Source organism: Phytophthora cinnamomi, assembly GCF_018691715.1.
Source record: "Phytophthora cinnamomi strain GKB4 chromosome Unknown Contig110, whole genome shotgun sequence".
In the NCBI taxonomy this organism is placed as follows: domain Eukaryota; phylum Oomycota; class Peronosporomycetes; order Peronosporales; family Peronosporaceae; genus Phytophthora; species Phytophthora cinnamomi.
Window position 1 is genome coordinate 58,226 of NW_027151043.1, and position 22,628 is coordinate 80,853.

The 22,628-nt window shown below is 49.7% G+C and overlaps 1 protein-coding gene across 1 annotated transcript; it reads right to left on the reverse strand.

The window, feature by feature from the left end:
• Nucleotides 1-752: 752 nt before the first annotated feature.
• IUM83_19972 (Immunoglobulin-like fold) lies at nucleotides 753-19,193 on the reverse strand (the record flags this gene model as incomplete). Its single annotated transcript, XM_067945042.1, has 2 exons — nucleotides 753-956; nucleotides 18,267-19,193. The coding sequence occupies 2 exons, from the start codon at nucleotides 19,191-19,193 to the stop codon at nucleotides 753-755; spliced, it is 1,131 nt and encodes a 376-aa protein (XP_067782156.1).
• Between the last annotated feature and the right edge of the window lie 3,435 nt (nucleotides 19,194-22,628).

Below are 22,628 nucleotides of genomic sequence, written 5' to 3' on the forward strand. Positions count from 1 at the left end.
CGGTCTTCCATGCATCCGTGGTGCGGTTGCTCACCGGGTCGAACTCTGCCTTGATGATGTGGGGCAGCAGTCCCTTGCGCGAGAGCTTCATCCGCATGTTGAACTCCCAGTGGAAGTAGTTATCTTCCACGAGCTTGACGGTGTCCGCGTAGCTTGGGCTCATAACCAAATGAGAGTGTGCGAATGAGGCTTGGTAGTCGAGTGAGTAGTTGGAAGGAAATCCGAAAGTGAGCTCGATTTAGGTTAGTGTGTTTGCCAGCTAGCAGTCCCTACTGTATGCAATGTTCCCTAGTAGGTGCGGCTTGTAGATGTGGTCCAAACGATCTCGGCTGCGGTCCAAACGAAGTTGCCAGTCGTAAGACTGATCCGCCTAGTCACGGCTGCGGCTCAAAACGGTTGACTCAACACATGCAAATCATAAGCACCCAAATTGAAGTTGTCGTCCAATCACATTCCAGTATCAGAGATAGTCCAGCCAATCAGGTTGCGAGATCTTCCCATCTTCAACCACAGACCCCGGTGGCACGTGCCAGCACGCGCAGGCCGTCTGCCTCGCGGTAGGGATCCAGTCGATCAGACAGCGAAGTGCAACCTCAACAATCAGGTACACGAAGCCGTTCTGGCCGTGTTGTAGGGCGAGCGAGCGACGCCGTCGCTGTCCACGTTGGGCAGCTGCTCCAGCGCCGTCTCCACGGCGCTCGCGTTCCACGCCACTCACGACGTCGTCGCCGAGCCGCGCGCGTTGGTGAAAGTCACGCGATCGCCGCCACCGTGAACGTCTGCACCTCGTCCACGCAGCGCGTCAGCTCCACGCGGTAGCGCAGCCCGAGCGCGCCGTTCGCGCCCTCGGGTTTGACGTGCAGCGGCGGGAAGAACTGCACGCGCACCGCCGAGTCGCTCGCGGGCGACACCAGAACCTTCTCGGGCGGGCCGGGCACGTCCTCACGCGTGAACAGCTGGCGCGCACCGCGACGAAGATCAACAGCAGCGCCACGCACAGCATCCTAGTGATGAGGCCTGTAGCTGCGCTCGGCCTAGTGCATCGAGGCCTGCGTCGCTGCATGAATGCCCGGCTGCTCTACCGTGGACCGAGATATCTGCTCTCCTCATCTGGATCGTCGCGTGAGACTGCTGGGAAACGGCGCGACCTTCGGGCGCAGCTGAAGGACCATTTTGGCGGGCGCATCATTTGGACCAAGTTTGGATAGAAACGCCAATTTTTGGATAGAAACGAAAAGAGGCAGCTTTAGCAACGATGTACCACGTACGTGGTACAGTCGCGTTGAAGGGATTCTTTTTTTGCGATCGTTTGCCCTTGAGATTGCATTCGCCTCGTGCACAACCGGGAGAAGCGCTAACTAATAGCACCGCACCGCACACAATACCTTGGCCGCTGATAGGCAGCCATACTCCCTGTAGGCTGTGAATCACTGACGAAGGTGACAATCCACGCAATCGAGAGCAACTGGCATGTTCGCAGTCAGCGAATTAACTTTGAAGCGTATTCATGTATTATGCAAGCATTGTTCTAGTTGAACGCTTTCCATGTTCAGCATATTCTGGTCAAAGACTGGATCTTTTACTGTGACTGGGTATAAACCCAGCGGGATACCTGTAGATGGTGAAATACCTTAACTGCGCGAATAAGTGTTGGTTCTCTGAGGAGACACATCGTTCTCGAGACAGCAAGCATATCGTGATTAGATCGGTCTCCCAGTAAATCACGGTTTTTTCAGCGTGTAGCTGTGTGTTCTGCCGATTTACGAAGACTTTTCCATGCCCACATACCAGACAAAGTCAAAATACCGGTGTAAGTTTGTCCAGTGCTGCCTGCGGACTGATGAACGCTAGTTAATGATCTCGACCGGTACGTTGGTGACTGGACAGATGCCGAGACGAATCCTCGAATGCTAGCGGGTTCATATTCGCACCAATTCAATACCATGTCTCTGCATTACCACACCGAGCAAGCAGTAAGCCCCCTCATACTTCGCTCAGAACTCGCGCCTCTACGTGTTGATCTCACTCCCGATCGAACCAGTGCATGCTCGAGTCGATGCACTTGGATAAGATCGAAGGGTAGCGAGCGTAAGCGCTTTACAGTTGACATGGGAGTGCACAAGTGCAGGAATTCGTGAAAAGCGCGATATTCAAATAATTGCATTGCCTCGCTTGAGCGATTGATTTGCACACGAAAACCCATAGGTTATCCCGAATTACCTAGTCTTTTGCAGGTTAATAGGTCCCTCATGCGATTCGACATGTTCTCGGGAGGATCTTGCCGTGGTGCCGACCAACTCCCTAGATGACCTACTATTCAGACTCTGAATCAGAGTCTCTCTACGGTTCCGCGGATGAGCAGACGTGAACTCCTTTCTATCGAGTCTGGAAAAACCTGCTGGTACTGGATGTACTGTAGCTACTGGCAACAAACGGCAAATGCGGGTGAAAGGGACAGAAGCGAGTGTCGTGGTTGAAGGGATTATGACAGGCGTGGATGTGACTTTGCCTCAGCCCACTGATGATAATTTCGACAGACCTTTGGAAAATATCTGGCCAAGACTATTACTGTACGCACATGCACCTATGGTACGTGCGTTTGCCGCAGTCACCACTTGCGGCGTGTCTTGCCAGGAAACATCTGGTATTATCAATGGGATGTGGTCGAAGTCAACACTGCTGACTTATCGGCTCCTGCTCTCTGGCTCTTCTGTTACTCAGTACTTGCAGACTGTACATGTATATTCTACATTGCAAGGCTGCTGCAGACAGTATTATGTATGATTGAATTATTTACACTTGCTTTACTGGTAATGACAGCGCCTACGCTATGATCACCGCCATCACTGATTGCCAGTTAGGTTATTCGATCAATCAATAACTTGGTGTGCATGTATCAGGAGGCAGAGTCTACTTAATCTAAATGGTTGCGTGTGGTTCGGCTCGTGTTCATGTCGCTCCATTCACATGCCAACGATCAGTCTCGTTTAGATAGGTGCCCGAAGTTGTACCCGGACACTATTTGATATGCTTCTATATGGCAGAGTACACATACTGTATTGTGTTTTGCAACGGTTTGTTGTTTTCTCCCGTCGTTATTATTAGATGCTGTTATTTTAGTGATCAGTTTCCTAGTGAGTTCGAGATCGATCTCAACGATTCATTTTGCATTTCCAAGAGGCACATCAAGGCTAATGCAGTAAAGTAAATTGGGGTCAAAACCACACCACCTGATTTACGCATCGGTTTAATAATAGCGAACGTGCTCTAATATGTAGGGATGTGTGCGACAGGTGTGTTCAGTACGTGGCAGAAGCAATGTCTCCCGATCAACCGATCCCATCGTTTAGCTTGCCGTAGTGCCGGATGCTGGAGCACCTTGGCGGCAAAGTTGGCAAGGTACTGTATGTCAACTTCGCACGCAGTGCGAAGCGAAGCTTGATGCCATGAATTAGGTATAGTATCGGTACAATCGAGTCAACGACAGCTCCCAGGCTCTCGGGGAGCTAGAAATGGCGTTCGTTCAGGAAGCAGTGCGACGGTCTTCGCTTCATTCTTAGTTTTCCAACCTACCATCAAGAAACTCGAGTTACAACGATGAAGTTCCTCTTTCAGGTCGTGGCGGCGGCGGTTATGCTACTGACAAGCGGCACTGACGCTGCTTGGGAAATTTATCGAGTGACCCAGGACTTCGGCGAACCCCACGGCAACCTTTTTACGGATACGACCTTTGCCATCGCTAGACAAAGCGTGCACTCCGTCACGATCCGCACGGGCGAACGTGTAAATGGCGTCGGAATTGACGTTACAAGCCCGGACGGGAAGAGGAACAATCCGTTCCACGGCGGCAACGGCGGCAGCCCGCAGACTCTCACTCTGAACTCTGGTGAACGCTTCCAGTGTTTGGAGGCTCACTGGGGTAAATACAAAGGCCGTACGCGCATCGTACATCAAGATCATGGCAGATCGATTGCTGGTGGTACCACCACGACCAAGACCGGAACAGTTTGTGCACCCGACGGTTTCCAACTAGGCGGCTTTAGTGGCTCGTCGGGTGCGGAACTCGATCAAGTGGGTGCTGTTTGGACCATGAACTAGGCGCGGGTCGAGTTCCTGCTCCAGTGCATCTGAGTAGTGGATTTCTCACACGAAGGTGAGATTGCTTCTCCAGGTTGCGCACGAGGCGAATGCCATCTCACCTTTCGGCACGTGACTGTACCATCTAGGTGGTACATCGTTGCTAAAGCTGCCCACTTTTTTCATTTCTATCCAAAAATTGGCGTTTCTATCCAAAACTGGTGCCGTGCGAGGATTAATAGTAGTATTGCGTTTGTTCCCCTTCGTCCGCCCAATTCGTTCTCAAATGATGCGCCCGCTCGGTTTACGAAACTTACCAGCACCATTCCGATACTAACCATGATAGACAACAAGTTCACCATTAAGCGACTCACAGACGGGACTAAATCGGAAGTACAGAAGACCGTGGACTGCAAGTTCTTCTCAATCCGAGAAGCGGTTAGTAATGGAAAGAACGCACCCTGATGTAGTGCACCGCCAACCTTATGTTGGCTGATACACTCACAAAGGCATTTTCTACAAGATTCAAGGATCTTTGACATGCGTTGGTCGTACGTGTGCTCAGCGCAACCGGAGAAGTGCTCGAACATCCAGCTTGACCCACGCTGAATGATATGACTAGTGCAGCAGGTGCTACGCAACTTACAGTAATAGGTACAAGCCAAGCCTAGACTGCGTTGTAACAACACTTGGGAATGAATAACTTCTCGTTTCTCCAACGTAAGCTGGGCTACCGCGTAGATGTAACGTCGGATGCTTTATATCTTGACAACAAGTTGAAACGTGAATATGTTTTCTTACTTAGTTAAGGTTCAACCTCGCTGACGCTGCGCTTTAGCAGCTAGTAGTTTAGTATGTAAACACGGCGTCATCAGTAGTAATGCTTAGAATATTACTCCGGCGTTTTTTTTTTCTAACGGTAATTTACCAACAAGAACGATCCTGGAACGTTCTACACCAACAGACACTTTTCCTTTGATACCACCGCTAACCACCCTCTGGTGCGAAGGAGGTCTCCTCCACACCTCCGAGCACCACAGATAGCAACAATAACTATATAAGTAATAGAGGGTCGTATCACACAAAGTCGATTGATGTTATGCGAAAAAAAAATACCATTAGCTTAGAGCTCATTTAGAGCAGCTAACAACTTGGGCATCTTCTCATTAACAAAGTCATTCTTCTTCAGCCAATCGATGTATCCACAATCGAATGAATAGATCTGTTGGATAGTCTTCCCTTTGTGCTTTCCCCACGTCATTAGGAACGACCCGTCATCATTAGTGAATTTGCTCTTAATAAACTCAGCAATCACAGGGTTCGAATCTATTAGAATCTTTTGATTCAGCAGCCAACGACAGTAGCCTGGATCAGAAGCATATACATCTTCAATAACCTTTCCTTTATGCTTACCAAACGTTAATGAACTCATGATTATTATCCAGTCTATCTATATAGATAGGCATCAGGAATTATTTGAAAAAATAATATTTAATTATGGGCATTCATGATCTTAGAAAAAGCAAATCAATCATTAGCATAAGTATGAATAACTTCACAGATAGAGGAGTCTTACACTTACTCGTGTCCCAGGTTAGTATCGATATAAAAGTTAAGCAAATCGCTCGTGGGTCAGATAAGACGCTCATATTAGTCAAGACTAATGATGATAGAATTATGTTAAAGAAAGGCGATTATATAATCGTTCGATCCTACAAACGAGAACTTAGTTAGCGGAATATTCGATCACTTCACCTGTGAGTCTATTAAACGTCATCTAGTTCTCGAATCCAACAAGAACCAACATGTTGCAGCCTTGTGTCGAGGCGTTCGTCCCCATTACCTGGATACTCTGAGGAACATCCTTCTCTGTCAAACGAGATACATCGGCTGCGAGGACACGGTTAGTCTGCTGCCAGGTTTGGTAGTCAATAAGGCCGTTCGATAACTCCTTTGTTTGGTCACCATTGTCGCAAAAGCGTCGTCACGCTTTGGTATATGGTAGCACTTGAGCAGAGGAAGTAGTAGCTGAAGCACTCAGGCAAGATGCCGTCGCCGTAGCAATCAGCACTTGGTTGTTCTTGAACGGGTAAATTGAGATCTGATTGAGTTTTAGTCGTGCTTCGCTTTCTAGCTCTCACTACTGCACTACATTACTCTTTTCCTTTTCATCTAACATGTGACTTGAACTGCAACTTCAATTTGATCTTGAGCGGCGCACAGCCAGGAGCGGATCACAGCTGCCGTGTTCATCCGCTAGAAATGGTCGTGTTCAACATTAAGTTCTCGTCCTCATAGCTGTCTCGATTTGACTCGTAGCAGCTTCGATATTCTCGTGACATTCCCTCCCCTTAGCGAGCCCCCCCCCCGCTTTCGTTCGTGGTAGCGATCAATGAGCCCGGCAATTGAAGTTAGGTTAACTGCGGGCTCCCAAGTTGTTTTGGTTTGCCCCAGCCACTTGACCTTGTAAAGCTCGTTCCCTTTGCTGCGTTTGTAGTCGATGATATCTTCGACTAACTCGCCTTCGGTGCCATCTGCCAGTCGTACTTTGAAAAGCCGTTGGTTAGGTCGGCGATATGGCTTGGCAATGTATGGCTTCAGTAGACTCGTGTGGAAGACCGGGTGCATTCGCAATTTTGGGGGCAGCATCAGTTTGTAGTAGCCCCGCCCAATATTTTCTGTAATCTCAAAAGGGCCTATCCATCGTGCTCCGAGCTTCTTCTTCGTTGTTCCGAGGTGTCGTGCGGCTATGTGTTGTCCAGACAGGAATACTTCATCGCCGATGTTGAACGTCTGCGGTTTTCGATTCTTGTTGTAGTATTCCGCCATGCGGTCCTGGACCTCTGCAATGCTACGCCGTGCTTTCGCCAAGGTGTCCGCATGTCTTGCTACGAATTCAGAATGCTTCATCTGACGAGTGTTGCCTACTCTAGGCGGGAGGAGCAGTGTTGCTGGTGTCCGAGGAATATATCCAATGTCGGCTTCAAAAGGCGACATACTTATTGACGACTGAAACCGTGCGTTGTAAGCAAATTCAGCTAGACACAGGTGGTGATCCCAGTCATTAGAATCTGCATTCGAAAAGGCTCTTAAGTAGTTCTCCAATGTCTGGTTCAATCGCTCATTTATCCCGTCCCCCTGCGGTCTGAATGCTGTTGTCATTTTTTGTTTCACTCCTAACAGCTCGCACAGATTTTTCCAGAAGCTTGAAGTGAACTTAGCATCACGATCGGAAACTACCACATTCGGCAAGCCATGTAGTCGAAATATATCTTTGTGAAATCGCACTGCAACGTCATTTGCCGTGTCCGAGCCCTTCCCGGCTACAAAGGGAGTCCTCTTGGTCAAATGATCAACCACGATCATCACACTAACGTGGGCACGAGGCGTCGTTGGTAGTCCAGTAATACAGTCCATGGCAATGTGGCTCCATCGCTGAGTTGGAATGTCATGACTGTTCAATAGTCGTGGGGGTCTCTCATTACGAGCCTTGGTTCGAGCGCAAATTTCACATCCTTTGACGTACTTCGTAATATCACGGAGCATCCGTGGCCAATAGTAGTGTTCTGCAATCAGACGGCACGTACGATCAATGCCCGGGTGGCCATACACAGGTTGTCGTGAAATTTCTCGCAGACATGCTCCAACAGTTCACGCACTCGCGGCAAAACGAATCGGGGTGAGGCATGATGTCCTGCTTGGTAGTACAACCGTCCGTCCATCAGCGAGTATCGTTCCAATGCCGTGGAGCAGCTAGCGGACTCGATTCCTCTTTTTTCACGAAGTAGGCCGGGTCAAGTAGACGCAGTAGAGCTTTGGTCGTGTCATCTTCCCCATATTGTCTGACTGCTTCCTTCACTGTAGCTGACAAAGCGGAATCAACTCGTTGACGTACATGTCGACGAGTTGAAATTGCAGCTAGTGTCACCGGCTCAATTTTGTCCATAAAATCAGGCCTTCGCGAAATGCCATCAGCGACGCTGTTTGTTACTCTTTTGATATACCGAATTTGAAATTGGTGCTCCGCAAGTTCGTTGTACCACCTGGCGATACGTCGCGAAATCGATTTTTGCTTAAACACGGTCTCCAGACTTTTGTGATCAGTCTCCACTACAAAGGGTCTGTCCAAGAGATACACTCTCCAGCTACGAAGCCCAAATAAAATGGCTAGAAGCTCTTTTTCACGAACTGAGTAGTTCAATTCTGCAGCTTTGTACTTCCGGCCTCCAAATGCAACAGGTCTTTCGATCTCGACACCATCCTGTACTTCTTTCTGGTAAAGGACGCCCCCAACTGCAAAGTCAGACGCATCCATTCTCATGAAGAAGTCCTTTCCAAAATCAGGAATTGCAAGTACCGGTGTTTGTCCAACCTTCACCTTCAATCGCTCAAAATGTTCTATCAGGACAGGGGTCCATTCTAATTGCTTGTTCTTAGACTTCAGCAAGTTAAACAGAGGTCCCGCATCGTCAGCAAACCGTCGACAGAACCGCTGAACGTACGCGGCCGTACCAAGAAACGACTGTAAGTCATGCCTCGTAGCTGGCCGTGGCCAATTCTGAATGACCCTCACTTTGTCCGGGCTGACCCTGACTCCATCGCGGCCGACAATATCACCCAGACACGGAATGGAATCCGCACAGAACACACACTTACTGAGTTTTACAAAGAATTTGTGTTTATCCAGTCGTGCAAAGACTCGATCCAGTGCGTCCAAATGCTCTTGCAGGCTAGTACTCCGCGTGAATACATAGATATCGTCGAAGTAGCTCTGACAAATATCTACCAGATCACTCAAGATTCTTCGAATACCATCGTTGAAGGTCGCGGGGGCATTACACAAGTCCATCGGCACAACCAAATACTCGTAGAGGCCATCAGGAGCCTGAAACGCGGTGTATGGGATGTCCGACTACCGCATCCTAAACTGGTAACATCCACTTAGCAGGTCGAGACAGGAGTAGTAGTATGCACCCTGCATTTGTTCCTGAATCTTGTCCTCTCGTGGCATTGGCATTGTGCGCCGGATAGTGTTGAGGTTCATCGCACGAAAATCGTGCACAATTCTCCAGCCATCCGGTTTGCGAACGCAAAAGGTGGGTGCCCCATGAGGAGAGGTCGAGCGTCGAATGTACCCGACCGCTTCCATCTCGCGCACCCATCGAGTAATCTCAGCTTCTTGGGCCGGCGACTGCCTCCACTGCTGCCGGAAGACAGGTTCTTCAGATTTAACATTCATCTTATGCAGTCCATGCTCCACAGGTGGCAGTTCGGCCGGGAGTTTCTGCCTGAACAAGCTTGGGTATTTGCACAAGTATGGGTACACCGGATGATCTCCGAAATCTTCAATGTCTTTTGCTCGAGTAATTAGCGGTACCTCGGCTGGCTTAATCACCAGATCAAATTCTACCTCCTGAGGCTTCTTCATCAGTCGACGGAATTGTTTCATCGAGATGACTTTAGTCTCCCCCGTTTCCATCGAGTAAAACGACTGCTGCTCAGCTAACGTTACGTAATCTTTCATCCGAACGCGCTCGTGCTTCTGACTGAGCGCTGCCAGCCGAGCATGCAGCGTCTCCATCGAAGGCCGAATGCTCCCAGTTCTCCAATCGATACGAGGGTTTACTTGGCGAAGCCATGGCATGCCAAGCAATATCTTCTTGTCCTCTGGTACTGGAAGTAAATTAAATTCGGCTGTGTATGCCTCCATTCCCCCCAAACAGAGGGTAAGCTGCGCAGTTTTCTTTGGAATCACAACACTTTCTGCATTGGCCATGGTCAGTGATAGTAACACATCATGCCCCACAACACTATCCATCAAGCCCAACTGCTTAATAAATTCAGGAGTAACTGCACTAATCGATGCCCCGCTGTCGACAAAGCCAGTAGCAGCTACTACGTGCTCGTTTAGCCGAACCTCGCACTCCAAGTTCACAAATGTGTGTTTCGAACTCTCACCGACGTCAATGAATACGGCTTCATTATCATCACCCGACCTCACCACTGTAGTCTCCAGCTCCTGTGCTGACTTCCTCTCCACCAACCCACACTTGTCCCGTAATGGGCTTGGGACTAAACCCGCTCGATCGCCCGTCATCAAGCGGTTTACTCGTTTAAATGCTCACGAGCCTCATCGGCATCATCCACAACGAGCTTGTCGACGAGTGCGTAGAACTTAGCTCGGTAGTCAGTTTTATCATGTGTAGACTTTCGAGCACTCGACTGAGATCCTGGACGCTTCTCTGGATACTTGGTCCAGCACTCATCCGGATTGTGCTAACCTTTCTCACAATGATGGCACTTCTTCTTCCCACCAGCGCGACTCGTGTTGCTGTTCGACTTTGATGGAAGCGTAGCGCTTCTTGGAGAAAACTTGCCCTTGGAGTGTCCACTCGATATGTTTTTGGCACTATTCTGGCTTGGCTTGCTCTCCTCGAGTCGCTCCAGCTCAACCTCACTGAAACCTTCCGAGATCACCTCCTCAAGTGTCGCAGGTTTCTTGCGCAGAATTTGTTTCCTCAAATTACTGCTACTTAGGCCTTTTAAGAAAATCTCCATCGCAAAAACAGGATCGAGTGGCACCAAAAGGAGTTTTTCTTGGAACTTGGCTACATAGCCCTGGTAGGAACCACGTTGTTTGAAATTCAGCAATTCGTTCCTCAACTTCTGCTGAAAATTCGGTTCCTTGAAATTCTTCTCCATGGAACCCTTCATGGCACTCCAGGTATTCGCAGTCATCGGGTTGGTCATGTAAGTCTCATACCAGGTGGCTGCGTTCTTCCGCACGCACTGACCGAGCTCAAGGCCGACGACCGCGTCATCAACAGTGAGGTCGTAGCCTTTAAAGACAAAGTACGACTCAAATTGGAAGATGAAGCTGTTAAGCTTCACTCCATCAATGTCACCCTCAAAGATAGGGGGTTTCGTCTCCATCTTCCGCAGCTGTCGCATGGACGAAGTTGCCATCTCGACATCTTCCTGCTGGCGGCGTGGTCGGCTAGGTACCTGCACGGCGGAAGGTTGTTGCTGCTGCAGCTGCTGTTGTTGTTGCTGTAGATTCGCGACGGCGGCTGCCGTTTGTTGGGCCAGCTCCTGAACATGGCCGACAGCCGCAACGTGAGTCTGGAGCTCAGTAATTGCCGCAACTGTCTGGGAGACGGCGGCTTGAAATTGCCCCATCGCAGCAGTATTCCGCTGGGTCGATTCTTGCGTCGTTGCCACTGTTTGTACCAGGGCGTCGATGCCTTCTAGAATCCGGTCCAGGCGGTGGTTCACCTGGCCAATGCGCTCGTCCATCTCAGCCATAGTGGCCTCAACATTGTTGATGCGTTCGTCGGCTGGGTCTACTGGTCCATTAGCCAGCGCTAACTGACGTTCCGTAGCTTGGCGGCGCGTCTCCATGGTCGTTGTTTCTGCCAATTCTACTATGTCGCAAAAGCGTCGTCACGCTTTGGTATATGGTAGCACTTGAGCAGAGGAAGTAGTAGCTGAAGCACTCAGGCAAGATGCCGTCGCCGTAGCAATCAGTACTTGGTTGTTCTTGAACGGGTAAATTGAGATCTGATTGAGTTTTAGTCGTGCTTCGCTTTCTAGCTCTCACTACTGCGCTACATTACTCTTTTCCTTTTCATCTAACATGTGACTTGAACTGCAACTTCAATTTGATCTTGAGCGGCGCACAGCCAGGAGCGGATCACAGCTGCCGTGTTCATCCGCTAGAAATGGTCGTGTTCAACATTAAGTTCTCGTCCTCATAGCTGTCTCGATTTGACTCGTAGCAGCTTCGATATTCTCGTGACAACCATTGATCGAGCCGAGCTTAGAGAACTCATTAATGAAATCTTGGAAATCATAGTCATAGCTGATATCAAACACTTGCTGACTACCAATACGTACATTGAAATTACGAATCGACGAACCAGGCTGGACGGTCCAAGGAGCGCTATCGAAGCAACTTTGGAATTGCTGAATGGTAGAGGCATTGAAGTTGCCTGAAGAGGTCTCCGCGAATGGAAGTAGAGCAACTACCTTAGCGTTTTTCAGGCTTGCCGACAGCTGTAGGTCAAACGCAGTATTTAGCTGAGTAGAAGATACACCAGTGCCAGCTCGCTGGTAAAACCACTGCGCGTAGTAGTCCATATATCTGATAGTCTTGTTAGACTTACTGATGATAGCTTGGGGGTTCTCAAGATCAAGGAACGGAACATAGAGACGGGTAGTCGTGAATGGGAAGTATGTAGAATCAATAGTAGGCTCCAGGGAGTTTGTAATTGCACCCCACGCAACCGATATTTGGCCTGCGGTCGTAGCATTAAACACACCTGAGTTCGGAGCAGAGCCAGCAGCAGATGCTACCATAATAGGACAGCTCTGACCCGAAACAAGTGTAGTTGATGATAGAGTCATTGAGTTAGTCGCATCAAGTGTGATGACGGACGCACCCTGATTCACTCGGAAACGAAGCCTGATCTGGGGGTTAGCCATGAGGTCCAACTCCTTGAAAATCGGGTGAAGATCGACGAGTTTGATCTTAAGCATATAGCTCCACGTTCCTGCAACAGCACCTGCAGCAGTTGAACCAGGTAAAAAAGCACCACGTCCAAACTGGTTAGCGATCGTATTAGCAGCACCCGATGCGATAGTAGCCCATCCGTTCGTGTTCTGACCACCAGCTACTGGAGGGTTGCTTAGAGGACGCTTGACGAATCCATCATTTACAGGGTACGAAGCAGCATCGGTAGAAGACGTCCCAAGAGCTGGAGTAATATCCGCAGCAGTAGCGCTGTAGCCATCACCATAGAGACTACTGGCACCAGATGTGAATAACAACGAGCCCGAGCTATCAGGGAAAAGGAAATCTTCTGCACCATGCTTATTTACATAGTCGAGCGAAGTCTCCGCCTGAGCTCGTAGGTTGTTGACAAATAATTTGTACTCACTCATGCTTATGACAGACTTGCCATTGAGCTCGAGAGACATACCATCGATAACATTCCAAACACCACATTTAAGACCAACAGATAGACGGTTGGCTACAGATGCAAGTGTAGTACTTGCGTGGGTGTTCTTCATGCTAACTTTGTACGGGATTACAACGTACGCATCGCGAAGGCATGCGAAACCCTCCGCCCCATTGAGCTGAGCAGTAGCATCGATTGTAAAAACGCCATTCGCGTATGAACCCTTATTTAGATCGATCACATACGGAACGCGCTTGCGTGAACTGACCTTGACGGCCAGGTCGCTCTCCAGGGAAGACTGGTATAGAAATTGATCGGCGAGTTGAGTTTCCGACATACTTGTTGAGAGCACTTATATAGCTCTCGATATAGGATCAACGAAAAATAATTAAACGAACTTAGTCAAACCAGTCTCCTATGATCACGATTTAATATCTTTAGTGAAGCAGCTGGATATCCATCTTGATCACATCTATGAGTCGAATGAGATCAAATCGGCTCTCCCAAGGAAAGGATCATTTCTGATTCTACTACGCAAGCCAAACCAGCATGTAGGGCATTGGACAGCGGTCCATGATCATGAATACTACGACTCAATGGGAGAAGGCCCACCAACAAGCTATAGTATCAGCAAATATAGCGAAATTCAAACCCAATCCGCTCATGGAGAATATTGCGGCATATGGTGTATTCTTTGGTTATATGCAAAGCAGCATAATCACATGGATATCTTTAAATGATTTTATAATTTAAATATCGTTGTGTTTTAAAAATCTGAGTTAAATATACTACGATCATGTACCGTGAACTTATCATCTCAAGCGGTGTCCCCGCACATAAGCTACGTAAAGCTGTCAAATCTGGCAAGTTATCGCTTACAGCAGCCGAGCTGGCTGGAACAGGTGCCAAATTACACTTGCACCCTGAATCTCACGAGAAGGCGTTAAAAGTAAAAAAGAGCGGTCGTGGCGTCCGGCTTCACATCACGAAGCATGAAATTAAGAAAGGCTACAAGAAGGCTCGGGGAGGCTCTATCTGGAGTAAGATTTGGTCGGGAATCAAGCCTGGTTTCAAATTCGCCAAAGTCTCAGGACTACTAAGTAAGGCTGCTGATACTGCCATTCCAGCGCTTGCTACCGCTGTTGGTGCTCCTGAAGCTTCTGTGCCTGTTAGAGCAGGTCTAAAGTCTCTTACCGGAATCGGTGTAAACAAAGATAGTGATGAGGAAGGAGGTCGCGTTAGTTTCGCAGATGTCAAGCGACATGCGGGCAATGCCCTCCGATATGCTAAGACGAAGGGGATCATCACTGACGTCATCGATGAGAGCGAACGTTTCCTACACTCTAAGGCAACCAAGCCTGAACATCACGAGCTCATCAGCAGTGTCCGCAAGGGTATCAAGCATCGCTTTGGAGTAGGTCTAGCACCTAAGCGAAAACCCAAGTTTTCGAAGGGTTCCCCTGAAGATAAGGCTCATATGACTAAGCTTCGTTCTATGCGTAAAAGCAAGTCCGGAGGCTCTTTCACTATGTGATCATACTAAGAAGAAAAAAAAACTTTTTTTTAGCTTCGTTTCTTACGCAGTAGAAGCATGATATTAACGCTATTATCACGAAATTTCACTGGTTGATTGTTCTGGTTCCATATCGAGAGGGTAATGCTCGCCCGAGGGCCGTCATGCGTCTGGCACCGAGTTTCATGCGATGGGAAGTACTGAATCTGCTGACCTATACCAGCATTTCCTTTATCAAAACAGGCCATCGTATCTCCCGAAATCACGAAGTCATTCCTGATAAGATCACACCGAACTTTGTAGCTCGTAGAAGGGCTGATAGCTGGAATGGTATGCTCAGAAGACTCGTAGAAGTTGTCTGAGATGCACTTGGATATGTTCCTGTTGTAAAGCCAAGAACCGAACCAAAATTGGCATTATTGATGATCAAACGCGGAACTCGTGTCGTCGTTGGGAGACCAGTTCCCGTTGTCGAATACAGACCCGTTGCTGGTCGCGTGTATCCAGTTGGAAGCGATGTGGGCGTAGCTGAGCAATCAAGCTGGCACGCATAATAGGTTGAATTCTCTTCGATCTGAATGTAGAAAACATTGTTTACATTACTATCAATCAGATACGCCCCAGCTGCGACCAGCGCCGTTTGTATATTTCGGTTGATATCGGAGTACAAGTAGTATCCGTCTTGGAGATTGGCACTAATAGTAGAAGTGGTAGCAGCAGTAGGCACTTCAATCGTGAAACTGGTGTTAGCGAACTGCCCTGAATCGATGTTGAACTCGGAGTTGTACAGTGAAATCGATTGAATCGAAGCCTCGACATCTTGGAAATTACAAGCTGAGCCTGGAAATTGATATCGCCAGGTAATATTCAAGCCGTTTTGGACTAAGTTAGCATTATCAATCTTGACGAAACTACTCATATTTGTTATATAATCCGACTAATAGTTTTCGCCAATTTTAATTGGCTGATCAAAATTATACCTGATTGGACCCTTTACAGAGTCTATGAACAGCATCTGGCCCTTTCAGCGCCCGACAGCTCGATTATAATAATGCAGAATGCCTTCCTCCGCGAGACCAGGAATGTTGAAATCGGTTATTAGTAGCTTTAGATCGCGACGAGAGTTAGCTCTCAGTATCGCTATATACTCAGTATTCAAACGAATCATCTTATCAGTACCAAACCAGCTGTGGCTCAGAAATGTCGTACTCAACTTCTGATGGCGACCTCTCGTGAAATAATGACTGAAAACGTTCTCCTGTAGACTCTTATCGTTTGAATAATCATCGATGATGACAAGTTCGGGTTTGCTGCCTGGAGTGTGTCTGATGGCATCGACTTGCGGAGGAGTCTCATGAAACGTGATGAATCCTTCCAATTTGTCCTTGAGATAGTCGTACAGCTCTTGACGAGGATTCCTCGCGATGATGTGAAGATGACTGAAAACACGAGGGGAATGCTTTAGAATATGAAAAACCAGGTTGTTCTTGCCTGAGAACGATGGGCCAAGGATAACCATTCTAAATAGCTTTTTGATACCAAGCTCTTTGATATCACCTACCGACTCAGCCTTGTATTTCTTACGTAGAGAACCTCCTTAGTCAGGAATAAGCGGGATTAGAGACTTTGTCTCGTGGCTCGAGCCACTTGACTTCAGTCTAATAGAGCTCATGATTACGAAAATAGTTCGACGTATATAAGATAGGCTAAAAATGACAGGATTTAGTTATCCGCCACCATTATTCATTTCTAATTGCTATAACCCAGCATTCTACCTCTCGCTTGATCAGACGGGATACTTGACATATGCATACGCCCAAACACTATATCTCGGAATTAATGATTATCGACTGAGCTACATTACGGACATAACAGCTGGAACAGCAACTCCTGGAGTAGCTCTTGTCGTTGCCCCAGATGGATCACTCAGCGGATTAGGAGCACTAAGTTGCTCAAGTCTAACTGTTAACAGTGCAGCAGTGTCATCGGCGCCAAGCTACGTCATCGGTATTACACCTGGCACTGCAGCTTTATCGAAATCACTGGTACTTGATGCATCGGGCAATATCACTGGTATCAATTCGCTATCATCTGCAAACCTTACTGGAACCATCCAAACCGCAGCCCAGCCTAATATCACTTCCGTTGGTACGCTAACCGGTATTACGGTGAGTGGAAACATTAGTGGTACTTTAAATACATCGGCTCAACCTAATATCACTTCCGTTGGTGCGCTAACTGGTCTTACGGTGAGTGGAAATATCAGTGATACTCTGAGTACATCATCTCAGCCTAATATTACGTCTCTCGGCACTCTAACTGGAATAAGCTGCTCTGGTAACATTAGCGGAACCTTAACAACTGCTAGTCAGCCTAATATTACGGCTCTTGGCACTCTTACCTCGCTTGCAATTGTTAAAAATATCACGATTGGAGGCATAGCTGGAGCATATTATCCATCCTGGGGAATTAATGGAATCCAGCACAACTCATTGGCGACAACCTACAACATTAATTCGTCAGGCACCTTCCCGAGCTCTGTAGTTACGAGCTATGCACAGCCTACTATTGGTGATTTTTCATCAACAACCGTTACAAATGCTGCCACTGTATATATCGATAATAGCCCCGCTCCTGGTACTAGTATGACGACTACTAATGCATACAGCTTATGGATTAATGCTGGGAAAGTACTACTTGGAGATACAACAGCTCCGAGTAGTACCACTACTGGAGCTCTAGTTATTTCTGGTGGTCTTGGAATAAGCGGATCATTCAATTTAGCGGGACCCATTGCTGGAGCAACCACTATTGCAGCATCTGGCATTGTAACCTTATCGAGTACAACATTTTCAACAAGTCCTAATTTTGGTTGTTTAGTAGCTAGCGGTGGTATTGGGGTTAGGAACCTCTTCGTCGGGCTTTCGACAACTCTAGCTTCTTGGACTATCCAAGGTCCTCAATTAGCCACGCTAGGGCAAACCTATACCAATTCAAGCACTGCTGCTTCTGGCACAGTTGCATCTGCTGTAATGAATAGTTTTGCCGCTTGCACCATCGCTGCAAGTAATACTGGTGTTACTGTTACTAGATCAACAAATTACATTACACTTAGTAGTTTGAGTGTGCAATGTGCACTGCTAGCCCACCTATTTATAGACTAATTACTCACTTGGTAGGATGGTCGAGTTGCCGAAGTACTTCCGATGATAAGTCGGGCTTGACGTGAAGACACTTGATCGAAGTGCCTTGATCCTTGTTGCCAACACTTAGTCGTGTGCTGGTGCCATGCTGCTTGTGTTGTTTTGTTTGTCGCCGCGTGGATGCTTGCGGTGGCGATTGGCTTTATCATTGTCGAGATGGCGCTTGTAATGGCGGCCGATCGGGGGTTCAACACCTGTTTCATCCGTGAAGACGAAGCGGTAGACCCCTGTGACTTGAATCAGGAAGCTATTGGCCTCGGTGGCGGGAATCCAAGCACCTTCATCGAAGACTTGGTAGAATCCGCCTGCCATGACTTCCATGGCCATGCAATGGCGAGCGTGTCCGCTGATGAAGCAGTCCACGAAGTACTTCCCGACACCAAGATGGAGTCGGAAGAGTCCGCTGACGCCTTTACCATTGCCTTTGTAAAGATTGTTCCGCTTGGACACGTACCCGGCGTGCACATGCGGCTCCGGCATCCGTGATCGGATGTCGTGAAGCAGTGCACCGACCTTGGTCATGCTGACACCTGCGTTCTTGTCAAAGTTGTTCTTGCTGAGGAAGTCTGTCCAGATTTCGTCCGTGATGGGGGCCGAGCGACCCGACGCCTCAAACAAGGCGTTGATCGCGGCCACCGCGCAGTCGTTGTTCGGCGAGGCGCGCATGAGATTCCAGCCGGTCTGGGTGCCACGGCAGTACCTTTCAAAGGGCTGCGTCTCGCGCTTGTTGATGTCGATCCAGTCGTCCACGATCTTGCAGTTTTCTTCAAGGTTGTCTCGGATCATGGCTTCACGCGGGTTCCACCATTCCGAGCCGTCCATGTAGCGGATCTGGTACCAGTAGCCGAGACCGTCCAGATGCACTCGATCGTGTACGATTTCGATAGGGTAGCTCTCGTCCGACATCATCTTGAGCCCTTCCTCGAAGTCGCGTACTTCTTCTTCCGTGTGATGCCCAGCGGCGCGGAACGCAGCAATCTGTGCCTGTAATTCAGCACTGAAAGGTACGTCTGTGTCTTCGCTGGCATCCGCAACTGGTGAGGTCATGACAGCATCAACGTCGGTGGCAGGTTGAGCCGAAGTGGTTGCAGAGCGATGCAAGCGACGGCGTTCACGATGCGTCTTCCGCGCTGTTTGGTGATGACGGTGCTCACCCATCATCTTCTTGTTCTGTTTGCGTACTTGCCGAAGATGTTCGTGGCGATGTTGTTCCTTCTCCTCCATACGTCGGAGCTCGGCTTCCTCCGCGTTGAGTTCTGCGGCAGCTTGGATGGATGCTTCGTCCTTCTTGGCCTGAGCCGCCATGTATTCGTCGAGGGTCATGACTTCGTCTGGCTTCTCGGTCGGCTTGTCTTCTTCATCGTGTTGTGAAGCGGAAGTACTGCTTGGATGGGAGTCGTCTGTCGCTCCTTGGGATGGGGCGTCATCGATCGCCTCCATGGCAGCGAGAGCGTCGACATGTTCATTTTCAGCACACTGTACCAGTGTCTCGAAAGCGGCGATTGGGTCGGTAACGCTTGATGTCGAGGTCGATGGGTTCAGAATGCTGGCGAGGCCGGTGGCGATGCTGTCAATGTCTTGGTCAGCTTCCTCCGCACAGGTGAAGGCGGGGGGTGTAGTCGAGTCCGGTACGGGCGAGTCTGGAGTGGCTGGTGTAGCCATGTCCAGCAGAGGCGAGCTTGGAGTGGCTGGTGTAGCCATGTCCAGCGGAGGCGAGTTCGGGGTAGCGAGTGTAGCCATGTCCCCTCCCGGAGTGCATGGGGCACTTGGAACAACTCCGTCTTGGCCGCTAGTGTCCACAGCCTCCTTCTCAACCGGTGGGCAAGCGAATGAATGAACAGACACAACAGCACACGGACCGGTCGAGGGTTGGAGAGCTGCGGGCGGTGCAGCGCAGGGCGTAGTCATGTCCATGGTCGGGGCTCGCAGGGTGCTGGATGTAGCCATGTCTGGCGTGGGGTGGGGTCTTGGTCTTGGTTGAGGTGTGAGGTCGAGCTGGCAAATTGCCGAATGAGGCTCTGCAGGCTCAGCGACCAATTCGGGACATAAAAACGTAACCTTTGGGACATGAAAATGGGTCATCCGGGTGACCCATTTTGGGTCAATTTGGATCTGGGAAGTACCCATTTGTACATAAAAAGTACATTTGGGTATCTCCACTGGACCCAAATTCTGGAACATTCGAGAACTCCTGCCGGATGTCCAGGCCCTTCTATCGGACCGTTCTTCCGGCCACATCACTGGGTTGGGTGAGTGCCCATTTCTGGCTGGGACTCGGGGCCGTTCATGTCTTCGTCGTCAAAGGGCACGGTCACTGGCAGGCTGCGTAAAAGTGCTCGTAGCTGCACCTGTTTACGCGAGGAGTGCCGGAGCGCTTGCCTGGCAGTCGCGCGCCATAGGGAGGCCACGTGGAGGTCCACTAGAGCATGCACGTGGGTTTGTACGGTGGTCAAATTCGGTTCATGGTCGTGGAAACGGATGTCGTTCCGGTGTGTCCAAAGACTGCGGAGCACTACCGTTCGCACGATGTGGAAGACAACAAAGAGGCAGTAGCCATAGTCGTTCTTGGCACCTGGTGTAGGTACGATGCCTTCGAAGTAGACGATAGTGGCCCATTCAATTGGTGAATCCAGCCACTGTTGGAAAGCGTCCAACCACTCCTTCCATACCTCAGCGGCGAATCCACAGTACCAAAACGGATGCGATGTCGTCTCCAGGACGTTGCAGCCACGCATACAGGTGGTGATTGCATTAGCAACATGCTGAAGGTGATACCCGACGTGTAAAGCGTTGTGCTGCAGCCGGTACAGCAGATCTGCATAGACTGGCAGCACATGCTTGTTCATCTTGAGGTCCCGGGCCCAAATATCAGTCGGGGGTTGCTTCTCGAGCCCTAGCGACTGGATCGGGAGGGGAAGAGGCTTGAAATGGACCAAGAGTTTGCGAATCAGGGCCACCGTAAGGTCGGCCACCTCGTAACCCTCAAAACTCCATGTGTGCTGGGCACAGTAGAGGGTGGGTGCGGGGAGCGGGCCAGCGGGTAGTCTTGGTAGGGATCGAAGGAGGGAGTCAATCCGGGTAAGGAAGACGCCCCATGCACGGTTGTCGGGAGCCGTTGCCGGCGCACACATCCGTTTGAAAGCTTGGGTCAATGATGCCGATTGCACAGGCAGATCACTGAGTTCCAGTAGATCAGCTGGTCGAAAAACGCCATGTTGCGCGAGCGGCTTGACTGTAACGAGTCCAGCTGAACGTAGCGTTCCTGGCGTCTTTTTTGCCGTTGTGACAAGAGTGTTGTCCAGGAAAGGCATCGTCACCTTGTCAAAAGCTGAAGCGTTGCGAGTCACCTTCTGCATCAGTTTCGTGCTCCACAGGAACATGACTTGATGCCAGAACTTGCCCATTTGATTCCACCGAGAGTCACGGCGCGACACTGCGTGATCCGGACTGCTCTTGACTGGAGCGTACAGGATGTCAAAGTCGCGACCCCAAGGCTGCATGGCGCGGTTAAACAGTTCAATCACTGGCGCTGTCTACAACGGCACTTCCAGCGGTGTCTTCCGAACAGCGACGATAAGCTGACAGAGTGTGTGTAGCTGGAGTCCTTGGATCATCGTTTCCGCTGGCGTGAGTCCAAGTCCTCCCATTGATTGCGGAAGGCTCCACCAGATGCGCGGAACAATGTTGGATGCCATCGAAGTCTTCATATAACGGACAATCATCGCCTCCAACTTGTCTTGGAAGCCGGACTTGGGCACGTAGCAAACGCTAGCCGAGTACCAGAGTACCGTCAGTATAATATGCTGAAGGATTACGACCTGTCCGCGCAGCGTGCGGGCACGGTACTTCCAGATGGAGCAACGTGTCTGCATGTCCGCAAGCAAATGCTCGAGACGCGCCGAGTCGGTTAACTTGGGGCCGTAGTAGATGCCTAACAGTTTGGTCGAGTCATCATTGCCGACGACCGAGAGGCCAAAATCTTGCAACGACTCGCGGATGCTGTCAGTATCACTGTCCCAGGGTCGGAACGGCAGCACCACGGTCTTGTTCTTGTTCAACTCCATGCCAGACGCTTGGCAGAACTGGTCGACTAAGTTCAGCAGGCGTTGCGTGTCGCGGAGGTCTCGAAGTAGCCCCGTGCAGTCGTCCGCAAAGCTAATGACTGCATGGGTTGCCGTGGAGCTGCCACAACGAAGGTCAGCGTCCTTCATCCGTGCTCGAATCAGGTTAAGCAGTGGTTCCACAAAAAGCACAAACAAGCCCGGGGAGAGAGGGTCTCCTTGTCGAACGCCTCTCCCGATCTCGAAAGGTGCCAATGGGCTCCCGTTGAACATCAGCGCTACAAGAGTGCCTGCAAACATCACCCGAACCCAGCGGCGAAAGACGCTGCCGAATCCAAAGTGCATGAGGATCATATCCAAGGCGTCCCACACAACACTGTCAAACGCCTTGGCAAAGTCCAGCAGCACTGCTCCCGCCATACAATCCATTTCATCCTCGTAAAGCTTCATCAGCGCTTGAAACCGGACGTGAGCGTGGTGAATGTCCCGTCCTGGTACAAAACCATACTGGTCGGACCCGAGTAGGGAGTCCAGCAGCTTACCCAATCGGAATGCCAGAATCTTCGGTCCGAACTTGGCATTCACATTAAGTAGCGTAATGGGTCGATAGTTACCAGGTTCCTTCCGGTTCCCCTTCTTGTAAAGCAAACACACTTGGCCACGACGCTGGAATTTGGACATTCTTCCACGTTCCAACTGCGCCGCATAGACGACCTCAAGAATGCGACACCACAACGTGAGGTCTGTGAGGTAGTAGGCGAGCGGGAGCCCATCACGACCCGGTGCTTTCCCTGCCGTCGTGTGTTTGATGGCC